A 14,784-nucleotide genomic window follows, 5' to 3' on the forward strand; every position below is an offset into this window, starting at 1 on the left:
CTTAGAAAGGCAACATCCTTTCTGGGAATAAAATGCTTGGCGAGTTCCTTGATGGGTAACTAGAAAGTTAATCTGTGAAAAGAATGAACCAACCTTGAACAAACAATTCTTCTGGCTCTTTGCTGGTGCAGGGTTGAGGGGTTGGCTGCTTTTCAATACAATAATCAGCTACAAAAAAGAAAAATAGGTAGTGTAAGAGAACAATCTTACAGACAGGCCATTACAATGAAACATATTCCACCCCATTATGTGGGTAAAAGGGAAAGGCCCAAACAGGGGGCAGGAATCATAAATCACAGTCACACTTCGCCATGTGACTAGCAAAAGGAACCCTAAGCTACATATGGCTCTTTTAAAAAGAAATTGTATGCAACATGTGGCTCTCTAGGCAACCATATCCCTCCGAGCTGCCAAACATCACTGGGGAAGGTGCCCCTGTTACATTCACCAAGGTTACTCGTGACTTGGGATTTTTAATTGATCCCAGTTTCAGTCTCAAGCCACAACTCCGAGCAGTTATAAAAAAAAATTTTTTTTAAATCTTTTTTTAAACTTTGAGCCCTTTGTCCTTTAAAACATCTCTTGCCTATGATTTTATTACTGTGGTCCAGGCGATAATCTTAACCACGCTCAACGACCGCAGCTCTCTTTACAGTGGGCTCCCAACGAAGCTGATAAGGGCCCTTCAATTGCTGCACAACGCAGCAGCGCGGCTCATCGGGGTCCTGTTCCATATTACCCCTGTGCTCCGGCAACTCCCCTGGCTTCCCATTCCGTATAGGATCCAGTTTACATTGGGGACTTCCAGCAGGTGCCCCTGCTTACTCGGCCGATAAGCTAGTGAAGTATCTCCCTACTTTGTGGGATGCATTACCTGCAGAACGCAGGCAAATTAATGACTACAAGTGCTTTAGGGAAAAGTTAAAAGCACACTACTTTCAGCTGGCATTTCCTTGAATTTTTATGTGCAGTTTTCACTTATGCTTGTTTGCATAATGCTTATGTTATTACTGATATTGTGCTTGTTTTTATCATGTTTATTGTATTTGATATTAAGTTTTATGCAATATTGTAAACTGCCTAGCACGGTTTTTCTGTAATAAGCGGTATATTAAAAAATTATAAACAAACATAATGGGGTCAGTATTCAAAGCCATTTACACAGATAACTTGTGAGTTATCCGTTTAAATGGCTAGTTTTTAATATTCCCGTTTCTTATCCGGCTAGAAGACAGCTGGATAAGTCTGTATCCGGCTCAGAACTAGCCGAATAAGAAAGGAGCAGGTTGAGGACGTTCCAGGAAAGAGGCAGAGTTAGACAAAGAACTTAATCGTCTATTTCCGATATTAGGAGTTAGGCTGATAGGTTATCTGCTTATACACAGACATGCCCGAGAGCAGGTCTAAAGTTATCCGGGAACATGTTCCCGGATAGCTTTAGTCTTAACTGGTTATATTCAAAAAGTTATTCAGCTAATTATAGCTAGATAACTTTATAACTGGTTATATTCACAATCTGCCCGGTTAGGTTGAAAGCTATCCGGCTACAGTTAGCTAGATAACTTTCATCAGGGATATTCAGTAAGACATTTATCCTATTGACTATCCAGGGCAAGTTATACAACTAATTTATAGCTGGATAATTTACCTGCGCAACATCTTGCTGAGGAACTGGATTCAGACAACAGCCCACACTGGGCCCTGACTTTTACAGTTCAGGGTACTGATACGCAGACATTAGGGAAACCAAGTCCAAAAGCAAAGCACATTCAAGCAGCATTGACTGAATTAAGGCTGCTCAGCCCATAACAACGTTGCTAGTAGAACAGCAGTTACTGCAATAAGAAACTTGCTGGGACTAGATGGACCATTTAGTCTTTTTTCTGCCGTCATTACTATGTTATCTTTACAATTTTCAAACAGTGACTACAGCACCAAAAACACTACCTGACCAAAATCGGTGGCCAATTAATTTCATGGTTGCCAGCAGTCAAGTTATCACTAGATTTCTGCTCCCTAAAGAGATGGGTAAAAAGTGAAAACACTGTGTGACAGTAGTTTATAGTACATAAAGACTGCTGCTCAATAAGAGCCTTCTGTGGTGATTGTGGAGATGAACTGTGCATTACTATGGTCCTTGCTACAACTGAACCAGCTTCCTGCCATTGCAATTTCTGCAGCAACATGCATGTGATCAGGGCCACTGTGTACCTTGAAGATGGTGCAGTACACAGATCTCAAAAGCACATGTGTACATGCATGAGAATAAACATAAGAAGCAAGCAACTACAGCTACTAAGCCAAACTAGGAGAGAACGCAAGCTATTCTGACTTGCCCTGTTCCTGTGACCTAGGTGAGCAGAACAGCATGCCACCATGGGGCTGCTGTCTGCACCCTTACCATCTTCCCATACAGACATGTTCATCAAGAATCCCAAGCACTGCTAGGGTGATTGGATGTACTCCCCTATTCCTGCAAAGGCTTCTTTCTCCCACAAGGAAAGGTCAGACAAAAAAAAAAAGGCATTCTCCATTTTACCTCTGGAAACTAGACTTCAAATTTTGCTTACTTTACCAGAAAGGAGTCTCAGAACACAAATCCTGTTTTGTTTATGCACACCAGTGTTCCTTTTCCCTGTTCATTAAGATGATGTACTTAGTCAACATACTATAATTTTAGACCACTGTTGACAGTGTTCCTTACACATTAGTAACAAAAATGGCACTGATCATTCTTTTTTAAGGAGGCCTTTGTGCTAAGCAAGGCATTAATTACAGAAAGCCTCTATCCAGTTAGATGCCAGCCTCTCACCACAGCACTATTAATCGGAGTCCTAGGGGAGCTCACTCATGACCTTCCATTTAAAAGTATTCAGGGAAAGTCGCGGCTTTAAGGCTGCTAATTGGCAAAGTGCACGCAGTCCTTGTCGAAAGAGGTCCTGAGCCTGCCAAAGGCAGCTCTCTCTTCACGCAAGTACGCAGAGATAATACAGCCGCCCCGCAGTGACATTATCTTCACTGGGTCAGTAATGAGTCCAGCATCCCCCCCCCCCAATCTAATTCAAAGATACACGCACCCACTGGCTCGGCAATCTATGATCAGACATACTGTAAACTATTTAGGGTACCTAGCACAATATCTCTACCTTGCACCAGAGGGAGGAAGACAGCAGCACTCCTGTGCAGAGAGACCTGAAGAGGAGGAAGGGACAATCCCCACTTTCCACCCAGCTCTCGAATGAGCCTCCCTCCTTCCTACCTGTAGCATCCAGACAACTCCAATCATCAAGGAAAAATCCCTGCCCCCTCAACTAGAACAGAGGTCCTTCCCCACTCCCACAACCAGACCAGACCAGGGTTCAACCCCTTCCTCCCGAACCAGAACCGCCCCTTCCCCAGAGACAGACCAGAGCCCATCCCCTTCCTCCAAAACTAGAACCGGGCTCCTCCCCATCCCAAGGCCCCTCCCTCAAAACAGGCCCGGACTCACCTGGAAGACCGGCAGAGATAGCAGTCCCGGGCTCAGACTCGGCCGGCTCTGCCCGCCCCCATGGACCGCTGTCTTCTAGCCCGGCGGAACTCCCCTCGGGGAGGAGTCTCGGCCTGCCTCACGCGCCGGTAACCCACACCGCCACCAGTAACACCCGCGCGCCCGCCCACGCCCGCCGCACATGCGCAGAGCGCTGATTACGTTTTCCGCCTCCCTGCGTTGCGCGCCGCCTCAGCCACGAGGTCCCTGGCGCCGGAAACAAGTCCCCAGGCGAGCCTCCGCCCCAGCCCCCGGCACGTGACCAGGACGCAGCAGCCGCCCACACGTTGTCTGGGAGACGGCGGAAGCGCTGGAGGTGAGCCCTGAAAGGCTGGGAAGTCAGCGGGGAGGGGATTAGGGAAAGCGAGACAACACGTGCTCAATCCCTCCCCTTTCCCCCGTCCCCTGTCCCCTCCTGCTCTCTTCATTCTCCCACCTCAATATCCGGCCGATACAGTACAGTGCGCTCATGCAAATGCATGTTGAAGGTCCTATTAGGAATTCGCGCGCGATTCAGTAAGTAAAATGTGCAGCCAAGCCGCACATGTTACTTTCAGAAATTAGCGCCTACCCAAAAGTAGGGCTAATTTCTTCCGGCACCGGGAAAGTGCACAGAAAAGCAGGAAAAACTGCTTTCCCGTGCACCCTCCGACTTAATATCATGGCGATATTAAGTCCGAGGTCCCGAAGAGTAAAAAAAGTAAAAATAAAGAAAAAAAAAATTGAAGTCGGCTGGTGGCTGTTGGGTCGAAAACCGGACGCTCAGTTTTGCCGGCGTCTGGTTTCCGAGCCCGTGGCTGTCAGTGGGCTCGAGAACCGACGCCGGCAAAATTGAGCGTCAGCTGTCAAACCCTCCTGACAAAAAGGAGGGTTTGCCCGTTTCTACCGCCGGGCCTCATTTAAATACTGTATCGTGCACACAGGCGAGTGGCCTGTGCGCGCGCCGGGAGAGCGGGCATTCGCCTGCTCTCCCGGCGCGCGCCTTACTGTGTAAGGGGTAAAGCTAGCTTGTCTCAAACGCGCGTCCAAACCCGGGCTAACAGTGCGTTAATTTCTGCCGGCAGCGGGAAAGTGTACAGAAAAGCAGAAAAAACTGCTTTTCTGTACACCCTCCGACTTAATATCATAGCGATATTAAGTCGGAGGCCCCAAAATTATAAAAAAAATCAAAAATTAAAAAAAAAATAATTAAAAATCGGCCCGCAGGTCGGAAGACGGACGCTCAATTATGCCGGTGTCCGTTTTCCGAACCTGTGGCTATCAGCGGGTTTGAGAACCGACGCCGGCAAAATTGAGCGTTGGCTGTCAAACAGACAGCTGCCGCTCCTGTCAAAAAAGGAGGCGCTAGGGACGAGCTAGTCTCCCTAGCGCCTCTTTTCACCGCAGGCCCTCATTTAAATACTGGATCGCATGCCCAGAAGAGTGGCCTGGGCGCACGTTGGGAGAGCGGGCGCTCGCCTCGGAGCGCCGGCTCTCCCGCCGATTTTACTGTATCGGCCTGTGTGACAACTGATTCCCCCATCCCTCATCTCAATGTGAGTACTGATTCCTCTATCTCCTCGCCCCTACCTTATTGTGTGTGAGCACTGATTCCCCCATCCCTTCCTCCTCCCCTCATCCCCAGACCTCAATGTGTGAGCACTAATTTCCCCATCTCCTCCTCTCCTCACCATATTGTGTGAGCACTGATTCCCTCTCCCCCTACTCCCTGACCTCAGTGTGAGCACTGATTCTCCCATCCCCTCCTTCTCCCCCCTTACCTCCACACCTCAATGTAAGCACTGATTCCCCCATCCCTTCCTCCTCCTCTCACCCCCACACCTCAATGTGAGCACTGATTCCCCTCATCCCCCATCTCAATCTGTGAGCACTGATTCCTCTAGCTCCTCACCCCATCGTATTGTGTGAGCACTGATTCCCCCATCCCTTCCTCCTCCCCTCACCCCCAATCTCAGTGTGAGCACTCATTCCTCCCTCCCCTCACCCCCCATCTCAGTGTGAGCACTGATTCCCCCATCCCTTCCTCCTCCCCTCACCCCCAATCTCAGTGTGAGCACTCATTCCTCCCTCCCCTCACCCCCCATCTCAGTGTGAGCACTGATTCCCCCATCCCTTCCTCCTCCCCTCACCCCCAATCTCAGTGTGAACACTCATTCCCCTCACCCCCCACCTTAATGTGTGAGCACTGATTCCTCTATCCCCTCACCCCCCCATCTCAGTGTGGGTACTGATTCCCCCATCCCCTCACCCCCCACCTCAATATGTGACAACTCATCCCCCATCCCCTCCTGCCCCTCACTTACTGGGAGTTTCTTCTCTGAAGAATGCGCTGTCTGTCTTTCCTGCTGCCAGTTTCACTTTTGCCCTCTAGGGATGGCGTTTTTGTTTTTACTGCACATGTATAAATGAGAGGAGGCACTGCTCTACATTGGAGTAAGGGCCAGTAGACAAACGGTAAGTGAGACCGTTTTCTTGGGCTCATTCGCAATCATTTTTCAATGCTTCCTTCATCAGGCCCGGCGCAGAAGGAGGGACAGGGACCTGGGAATGTCCCATTTCTTCTCTGAAACCTCCCGTCTCTGGCAGGTCAGCCTTATTTACTTATTTACTGTTATTTATATTCCATCAGCCCAAATAAGATCTCAGGGGAGCACAACATAAGAAAGCTGACACAAAAGAATTTTTAAAAAACCTGGCTTCTTCCAGCTGATTGTAGGATATCCTGAGCATCCCATGTGAATATCTGCAGCTTAAGCAGCACGTTTGAGACATATCAAGCAGGAGACACTGCTTGTCTGTTATTTTATTGTTGTGATTTTATTTTCAGTTTCTGTGTGACCAAAATTGCGATGTAAGCTTTAAATACAGTGACTCACCTCGATCTTTGGAGAGGTGGGTGAGAAATGCTCTTAAATAAATAAAACGGTACACCAATCAAAAATAGAAATGATATCAAGAGTTGAAAGCCCTCTACGAGGACTAAGCAGGTTCTTAGGGAAGGGAAGACATCTGTGGCTCCTGAGGCAGAACATCCCGGAGTGACGGTGTAGTTACTGAGAACGCCCATTGCTCTGGTTCCCGTCTCGTGAAAGCTTTTTAAAGGATTGCAGCTGTTATGAACCCGTGCAGTCATGGATCACTGGGGATACCAGCAGGGACCTCCGGTATCAGTTTTTCTTTCATTTTTCATGGGAATTTCAGTGTTCTAATAAAAGAAAAATATTTATCAGTGAACAAAAAATGGGTTTGTTATAGGAGAAAAATCAGTGGAAAAGTCATTTTTCCACTGATAATTTTTTGGGATAATGTTGAAATTCCCTGGAAAAAATCAAATAAAAACCTGAAGAGAGAGGTCCCTGGGTTGGCTTGTTTGCTTTAATTTGCTTTATATTCTGCCTTTTAGACACTGCCGAGTGGATTACATTCTGGTACTGTAGGTATTTGCATCAGAACAGATTTAAAACATTCTGGAGCTCCACCTGCCCGGTGCCTTGAAGGCAACTGATAAAACTCTTAAATCGTGCTCTCTGAAATCCCGGGCGCCGACGTAAGGCCCGCCAGCGTGCCTGTACTACGAAGTCCCAGCCACGAAGCGCACCCCAGCATTGGGAACAGAAGCACGAGGCCCTGAGCTGTTCCTAACCTTTTTACCGTCCTCCGTCCCATCCCTGTGGGCAGCCAGGAGAGTGGGTTTCCCTGAAGAGACCAATCTCTGGCCGCTTCCCGTCCCTGTTGCTTGTATCGCCAATATATTGCCTCCTCCGTTCAGTTATCTTATGCTCTATAATAACGGGCCACGTTCCTAACCTATGCGCTGTCTTAATTTCCAGGCCTTCAGTCAGGCCGGCTGAAGGAGTGACGAGCGTGCCTGAAGCCATGTGGGGGCCCCCATCTCGTGGCTGCGCTTGAGACTTCGCTCGTGCCTGGCGCGGGCCATAATGCTGCTTTAGCTGCACAAATGGGCTTTTTGAGGAAAGGTGCCCAGGTTCATCATCATGCCCACCTTTTCCTGCATTTTGCAGGTTTAGATTTTAGCTAGGGTTTTTCTCAGCCAGTCTAATGGCACCGCTCTTGCTCTAGTCGGCTGGCGTGAGATGACCTTTTCCTGGGTTGTTTTTTTTTTTTTGCGGTTCCAGGATTCTCTCTTTGTTCCCCGGCTGAACGTTGCTCTGCCATCCCAGAGCAGAGGCCCAGTCCGTAAGGATTCCCTGCACCCACGGGTAAGCTCTTCGGCCAGTGCTGGTTTCCTCCTTGGGCTTTGTTTCTTTCGTTTCTAACAGAACAGATGATGAGGTCAGCAGGGGCGGGGGTTCAAGTTGGAACTCAGGGTCGGAGTCAGATTCACCAAGTGCCCTCAGGAAGAAACAAAGTGCCAGGCGCCCCGAAGCTCTGCCTCATCAAGGGGGTCCCCGGCAATTGCACCCAACACCAGCCCTGCCGGCTGCTCTTAGCCCGAGGGGGGATTCTGGTGCCGAAAGAGGGGCAATGTGATGGCTGGCAGGGGAATGGTGGTGAGTGCTTGGCTGGCTTCGGGCTGTGGCTGTCATCCTTGCTCAGGAGACTACAAAACCCAGCCTGCACTGGGAGGCCAGACCTCTGAGACTGACAGGGTTCCTACCTGGGAGGGAAGAGCTACAGGTTGGGGCTTTGAGAATAAACATAGCAGGGTCTGAAAGCAAATTGGTCGAGCAGGTTTAACATTTCAGCCTTCAAGCCAGAGAGTTATCCAGTCCTTTATTTACATTAACTTAAATATGATCCAGTATAAAAATGTGTACATTAAACATTACAAACTATAAATATATTGTTTCGATTCTTATATAGTAATATGTAGAGGGGGAGGAGGCCCAGGGATGTGCGGTATCTGAGAGGCTGAGCGTTGGGGTGGGGGACCCAGTGTATCTAAGGGCCGAGCGTTGGGAGAGGTTGCACAGACATTCACTCACATGAGCTTGAGTTCTGCTTCCCATCATAACCATGTTTGGAGTTTACAGTTCTAGATTCCTTCGTACTAGAAACTTCGGAACGGGGATTAGAACTCCCAAGGCGAGCGCCTGCCTGGCCCTGCTGACATACTCTGCCGCCCCTGCCCCATTCCCTGCCCTTGGTGTCCCGCCGCGCAGCTCAAGCTCCGGCCAATGACCTCTTTGAGGCCCTTGTTGAATCTGGCCAGTTGTGCACCCCTCACGTCTCCTCTGCTGTGGAATGTGCTTTCTTGTCTGGGAGCTACAGCAAAAACGGGGGGGGGGGGGGGGGGGGGGTTCAAAAGCCTTGATTTGCAGGGCTGCTTGTCCTCCACCCTCCAGCAGCCCTGGATGTACTTGCTGCAGCTCCCAGACAGGCCAGGGATGCAGGGAATAAGTGCTGGAGGGGGTAGAAGGTACTTGCGGTGCTGCAGCCAGCTGCCCTGTGCACATCGATCTCAAGTGTTAACATAAACACACGCATGCCCATCCTTCCTTTCTCTGTTGGCTGTGGCCAATCCAGCAGTATGCAAGCATCAGTCCTCGCTCGACATGGCCCTTTTAGGTTCATGGCCACTGACAGTATTTGCCTGGTGGTCCCAGCTGGAAGCTACTCTGAGCTAGGTCTCTGGGCTTGCTCCACAGGAAGGCCAAAGAGTGCTGGCTTCAGCTCTAGGGGTTGTCCGCAACGTGCGGAAAAACTGTTGCCTCCCTTCTCTTGCGTTGGGCGCGGCGGAACAGGAGGTGGCATGGTCCTAGGTGGCAAGCCGTCGCTGAGCCACAGCGATCCTCCGGGCAGGACTGTGCTGTTTCTTCCTGGCCAAAGAGCGGCGCCTGCGGCCATAGCCCCTCGGGTCCTTGGTGTTCCGGTTGGAGCCATTTTTCCCGGTGTTGTTGCCGAGGCGGTAGAGCGTGCTGGCAAGGTTCTGGAGCTGGCAGGTGCCCAGGTGGCACCCTCGCATGGCGATGCCCGGGGCGACGTGGCGCTTCTCCCTCCGGCGAGGCAGGGGCCTGCAGGGCAGAGGAAGGAAGAGAGACAGTCAGGAAGGGACTTGTTGCATCGGCGCAAGAAGGGGGGGGGGGGGGAGGGGGGAGGCCGGGGGAGAGCACCACACCAGGTATGGCACCAGGCGGAGTCTTCACTGCTTTTACCAGAGGGGGGGAATCAATTTGGCTATTTGCGTTTTTAGCTGCTGGCGTCAGCCAGACACACTATCACTTTTACTCAGTACCTTCCAAAACTGGATGATGATAAGGCTGCACGCAGCACCTAAGAGGTTTTGGTGACATTGTGAACCTCGAGAGCAAAGAGCACGCCGCTGGGAACCTCATGCCTGGATAGTCACCTTTCTTTATTGTCCCCAGTTCAGGCTGCGGGGCGCCCGGAGGCTAACCTTACCTGGCGGGAGCACCGCTGCGTTCCTGGACTTCCTCGGGCCTCACATAGGGGAGACTCCCTGCTTCCTGCAGGGCGGAGGGTGACCGCAGGCTCTTTAGTCTCTCCAGAAAGGAAACCGTGGAAGGAGGCAAGGGTCTAAAACAAGTAAAGGGAGCCAAGATTAGCCATCATTGCAAGCTGGTGCCTGCTCGTCGGTGTGTTGGGGCTTCTCCTGCACCACTTCCCTTCCCTGCCTTCCTCCCAATAAAGGGCAGGCTCTGGGATGAGGTGGCAGACACCACATGAGGGGCAATCTCCCTGTGATCTCCCTGTGACGGGCAGTCTCTGGGAGGGGTAGTGAGCTCCCCATGAGGGGCAGTCTGGGAGGAAGTCGTGATCTGCCTGTGAGGGGCAGTCTCTGACAGGAGGTGGGCTGCTCCCCGTGAGGGGCAGTCTCTGACAGGAGGTGCCTGCTCCCCGTGAGGGGCAGTCTCTGGCAGGAGGTGGGCTGCTCTCCGTGAGGGGCAGTCTCTGACAGGAGGTGGGCTGCTCCCCGTGAGGGGCAGTCTCTGACAGGAGGTGCCTGCTCCCCGTGAGGGGCAGTCTCTGGCAGGAGGTGGGCTGCTCCCCGTGAGGAGCAGTCTCTGACAGGAGGTGGGCTGCTCCCCGTGAGGGGCAGTCTCTGACAGGAGGTGGGCTGCTCCCCGTGAGGGGCAGTCTCTGACAGGAGGTGCCTGCTCCCCGTGAGGGGCAGTCTCTGGCAGGAGGTGGGCTGCTCCCCGTGAGGGGCAGTCTCTGACAGGAGGTGCCTGCTCCCCGTGAGGGGCAGTCTCTGGCAGGAGGTGGGCTGCTCTCCGTGAGGGGCAGTCTCTGGCAGGAGGTGGGCTGCTCCCCGTGAGGGGCAGTCTCTGGCAGGAGGTGGGCTGCTCCCCGTGAGGGGCAGTCTCTGGCAGGAGGTGGGCTGCTCCCCGTGAGGGGCAGTCTCTGACAGGAGGTGGGCTGCTCCCTGTGAGGGGCAGTCTCTGACAGGAGGTGCCTGCTCCCCGTGAGGGGCAGTCTCTGACAGGAGGTGGGCTGCTCCCCGTGAGGGGCAGTCTCTGACAGGAGGTGGGCTGCTCCCCGTGAGGGGCAGTCTCTGACAGGAGGTGGGCTGCTCCCCGTGAGGGGCAGTCTCTGGCAGGAGGTGGGCTGCTCCCCGTGAGGGGCAGTCTCTGACAGGAGGTGCCTGCTCCCCGTGAGGGGCAGTCTCTGGCAGGAGGTGGGCTGCTCTCCGTGAGGGGCAGTCTCTGACAGGAGGTGGGCTGCTCCCCGTGAGGGGCAGTCTCTGGCAGGAGGTGGGCTGCTCTCCGTGAGGGGCAGTCTCTGGCAGGAGGTGGGCTGCTCCCCGTGAGGGGCAGTCTCTGGCAGGAGGTGGGCTGTGCCCAGCGAGAGTCCGTCTGTCTCTGGGTTTGGTTTTCTCACCTGTCTTTGTCCTTTTCTCTCGGAGAGTTGCAGAGAGCTGTTGTCAGCACACAGAACAGCACAGGGAGCAGCTGCGTGGGAGTCATGGTCTCACAGCACCTGGAAGAGGGAATGAGCATGAGATTACCCTGTACCTGAACTGGGAAAGAGCTTATCCTGCCTTCTGGCTCTGGCTCTAGCTTAATCAAATTCTCTACCTGCCCCTGTCTTTCTGTTTATTAAAATTGCTTAAGCATGACATGCTAGGCAATGTACAATGGCACATTCCTAAACTTCCATTAAATAAAACATTAATCTAAATTAAATGTCAACAATGCTATCAAAAACAAGGAACATAACAAGAGCCAGCAGCAGCAGCAGGAATACCAAAAGAAAAGCAATGCTTCCAAAGCCTGTCTACCCACAAGGGTTTCAGCTACAGTTCACTGTGGCCCCGTAGAAGCCAAAACGTTGCCTTGGGATAAGTCCCCCGTACCTGAGAGGAGGTAGACTGTTTATAAATTGGGAAAATGAGTCACAAGGAAAACGGTGTTGGGATCCCCTTCCCCTGCTGGCGGTAGGACCCATCACCATAAGCAGCAGAATCGCGCCTTAAATCCAGAGAAAGGGAGAAACCTGTGTTCCCCTCCCTGCACTGAGCACTCCCAGAGGAGAGACCTGTGGGCTCCCTTCCCCTCCCTGCACTGAGCACTCCCAGACCTGTGAGCCCCCTTCCCCTCCCTGCACTGAGCACTCCCAGAAGAGAGACCTGTGAGCCCCCTTCCACTCCCTGCACTGAGCACTCCCAGAGGAGAGACCTGTGAGCCCCCTTCCCCTCCCTGCACTGAGCACTCCCAGAGGAGAGACCTGTGGGCTCCCTTCCCCTCCTTGCACTGAGCACTCCCAGAGGAGAGACCTGTGAGCCCCCTTCCCCTCCCTGCACTGAGCACTCCCAGAGGAGAGACCTGTGGGCTCCCTTCCCCTCCCTGCACTGAGCACTCCCAGAGGAGAGACCTGTGAGCCCCCTTTCCCTCCCTGCACTGAGCACTCCCAGACCTGTGAGCCCCCTTCCCCTCCCTGCACTGAGCACTCCCAGAGGAGCGACCTGTGGGCTCCCTTCCACTCCCTGCACTGAGCACTCCCAGAGGAGAGACCTGTGAGCCCCCTTCCCCTCCCTGCACTGAGCACTCCCAGAGGAGAGACCTGTGAGCCCCCTTCCCCTCCCTGCACTGAGCACTCCCAGAGGAGAGACCTGTGAGCCCCCTTCCCCTCCCTGCACTGAGCACTCCCAGAGGAGAGACCTGTGGGCTCCCTTCCCCTCCTTGCACTGAGCACTCCCAGAGGAGAGACCTGTGAGCCCCCTTCCCCTCCCTGCACTGAGCACTCCCAGTGGAAAGAGCTCTGAGCCTCCCTCTCTGTCCCTGCAGGATGGCAGCTGCTGGAAGCAGTCACAAGAGTTGGCCGCTTGGAAAACACTTTAAGATCCCGTGGTAGCCCAACTAGAATGCCAGAGATAAAGGAAGAGTGAGATAGTCAGGAAGGAGCCCGTATCCGTGCTGGACACATCAGATCCCAAAATGTCCGCTAAACGAAGACCTAGGTGTGGGTAGGGCTGGAGGAGGTGTGTGTGTAACCCAGGAAACGTGCCTGGGTATGTAACTATTTATAGAAGTGCTGGAGGTGGGGGCCATAATCCCTAAATACCACTCCCAGCATCATGGCTTGCAAAGCCTTCGCTGACTCATGGAGGCTGCCCAGAGCGGTGTCAGGAGCAATGCAAGGACACCGCAAGCCATGGCTCACGTTGCATCAGAAAATCCTCAGTAGGTAGCAAGTGGTCACCACCAGCCGCAGAGAAGCCAGCGAGCAGGTTCCCTAGAGAGGTCAAGGGGGAGCATCTCTGGTTCTAGCAGCTCTCTGCTCATCCATGTGGTGTCTAATATCCAGCTCTCTCGCTACCATTTATTCGTCCATTGTCTGTCTTAGAATATGACAGCTGAACGGTCTAAGAGCTATTCATGGGCTGACATTCTTTACAAAGCTCGTCTTTTTTTTCTAACCTCTTTCATTGATTGGCATGCTTGCACTCGGATATGGGTTGGTTAAAAGTTTTGCCTCGCCTTCTAGTTCCTCGTCCAGTCTCTTTTCATGGCTGGACAGTATCTCCCCTTTGAGGGACAGTCTACTTTTCCTTATCTGTCTCCCCTCCCCTCCTGGTATCTATACAGTGATGGACCCTCTCTAATCTCTTTCTAGAATCTGCTCATCAGTGGACTCTCTTCTTGCCGCCTTCTTGGGTCATCGAGGAATGATCACTTGTCTCTTTCTCTTTCTAATATTTTTTTTTTTTGACCACAGACCCCCATGCCAGACTGCAGATTTCCCACCCTCAATGCTCGATTTCTGTAAACCAGAAATAACCCCACCTGCGTTGTCTCTGCCAGATCCTCCAGGTCCTTACCTGTCTGCAGGCGTGGGTGGTGCTGCTGCTGCCTCAGAAGTGGTGGCAGGTCTCCAGCTTGGGCTGCTCTCAGGTTTGCCTGCAGCTCTGGGCGCCTCCTTTTATCCTGTCTGTCCAGGGAGGAGTTGGGAGTGGAGCGGGGGATGAGGGGGGGGGGGGGGAGAAGCGTGACTGCTGGGGTGATGTAAGCACTGGTTACAAATCCTAATCAAAGCACACAGAAGAAAAAAAAAAACAAAACAACCCAAACAAAACTAAAACAGAAGAATAAGAGCGGTGAGTCAGGAGAAAAGCCCGCCCCGTGCAGCTGGGAAACCAGAGGCAAGAATGAGAATATTGTCAGCAGAGGTGACCCAGAATAAATGCTTCTCTGGCGCAAACAATACAGTGGACCCAAGAAAAGTGGAGGGGTGTGTGTGTGTGTGTGCGTGCGTGCCTGCGCGTCCGTGCTTTTTCACAGCAAGGTGTATCAACAGGACTATCCTGACCCCCCTCAGAGCTGGGGATCACCATAGCAGTCCCCCGTGATGAAAGACAAGGGTCCCTGCTGCTCAGAAAACTTTAGCCTAACACTCCAGCTAAAGGCCCAGACTCTCTCCCAGGAGGATGCCAGCAAGCACCCGGTGTGAGCTGGCAGGAGGCTCCTAGGAAGTGGGTCTGCAGCAGGGGGGGGGGGAGCAGTGTTGGGTGCGGAGGTGTGACGGAGGCAGGGCTGCAGGAAGAGCAGTTCTGGGGCAGGAGGCTCTCTGGTGACTTCTCAGTGTGGGTTAGGCCAGTAGACCTGGGTCTGCAAGGGAGAGGAGTGCCAGGTGAAGAGGCTTTTGGTGTTGAGAGTGAGCAGACTCTCTTGGGGATGCTCAGGGTGGAAATGCAGTGGGAAACAAGTGTCAGGTGAGGCTGCAGGAGGGCTGTAATGTTGTAGAGGCAAAAACTAATAATAAAAGCTTTTTCAAATGCATCCAAAGCTGGAAGCCTGTGAGGGAGTAAGATAATCAAGGGGGTAAAAGGAGCA

The 14,784-nt window shown here is 52.5% G+C and overlaps 2 protein-coding genes across 7 annotated transcripts in view; both read right to left on the reverse strand.

Annotated features, from left to right (window-relative positions):
* Positions 1 to 3,674, reverse strand: part of CPT1C (carnitine palmitoyltransferase 1C) — a 57,513-nt gene extending 53,839 nt beyond the window's left edge. For 2 of the 6 annotated variants that reach the window (XM_029584191.1, XM_029584183.1), the window contains exons 1-2: positions 3,491 to 3,674; positions 94 to 168 (exon numbers count right to left, since the gene is read on the reverse strand). The gene's annotated coding sequence lies outside the window, so the exon portion shown is untranslated. Of the gene's footprint in view, positions 1 to 93; positions 169 to 3,146; positions 3,340 to 3,490 lie in introns of those variants that run through there. The other 4 variants (XM_029584192.1, XM_029584190.1, XM_029584184.1 and 1 more) reach the window with 3 other exon arrangements.
* A 4,572-nt stretch (positions 3,675 to 8,246) lies between these two features.
* LOC115080977 (ADM-like) lies at positions 8,247 to 13,901 on the reverse strand. The gene is made up of 4 exons (XM_029585472.1): positions 13,773 to 13,901; positions 11,333 to 11,431; positions 9,893 to 10,027; positions 8,247 to 9,504 (listed from the first exon to the last, which is right to left on the reverse strand). Exons 2-4 carry the CDS (start codon positions 11,416 to 11,418, stop codon positions 9,249 to 9,251), a joined length of 477 nt encoding a protein of 158 aa, XP_029441332.1. The 5' UTR covers positions 11,419 to 11,431; positions 13,773 to 13,901; the 3' UTR covers positions 8,247 to 9,248.
* Positions 13,902 to 14,784: the final 883 nt, after the last annotated feature.

Source organism: Rhinatrema bivittatum, chromosome 19 (assembly GCF_901001135.1).
Source record: "Rhinatrema bivittatum chromosome 19, aRhiBiv1.1, whole genome shotgun sequence".
NCBI classification, from domain to species: domain Eukaryota; kingdom Metazoa; phylum Chordata; class Amphibia; order Gymnophiona; family Rhinatrematidae; genus Rhinatrema; species Rhinatrema bivittatum.

Coding starts and splice junctions, on each gene's coding strand:
- LOC115080977 (XM_029585472.1), bottom strand. CDS start 11,418: ATGACTCCCACGCAGCTGCTCCCTGTGCTGTTCTGTGTGCTGACAACA. Junction 10,028..11,332: donor AGAGAAAAGGACAAAGACAG/GTGAGAAAACCA, acceptor TACTTGTTTTAG/ACCCTTGCCTCCTTCCACGG. Junction 9,505..9,892: donor CGCAGCGGTGCTCCCGCCAG/GTAAGGTTAGCC, acceptor TCTGCCCTGCAG/GCCCCTGCCTCGCCGGAGGG.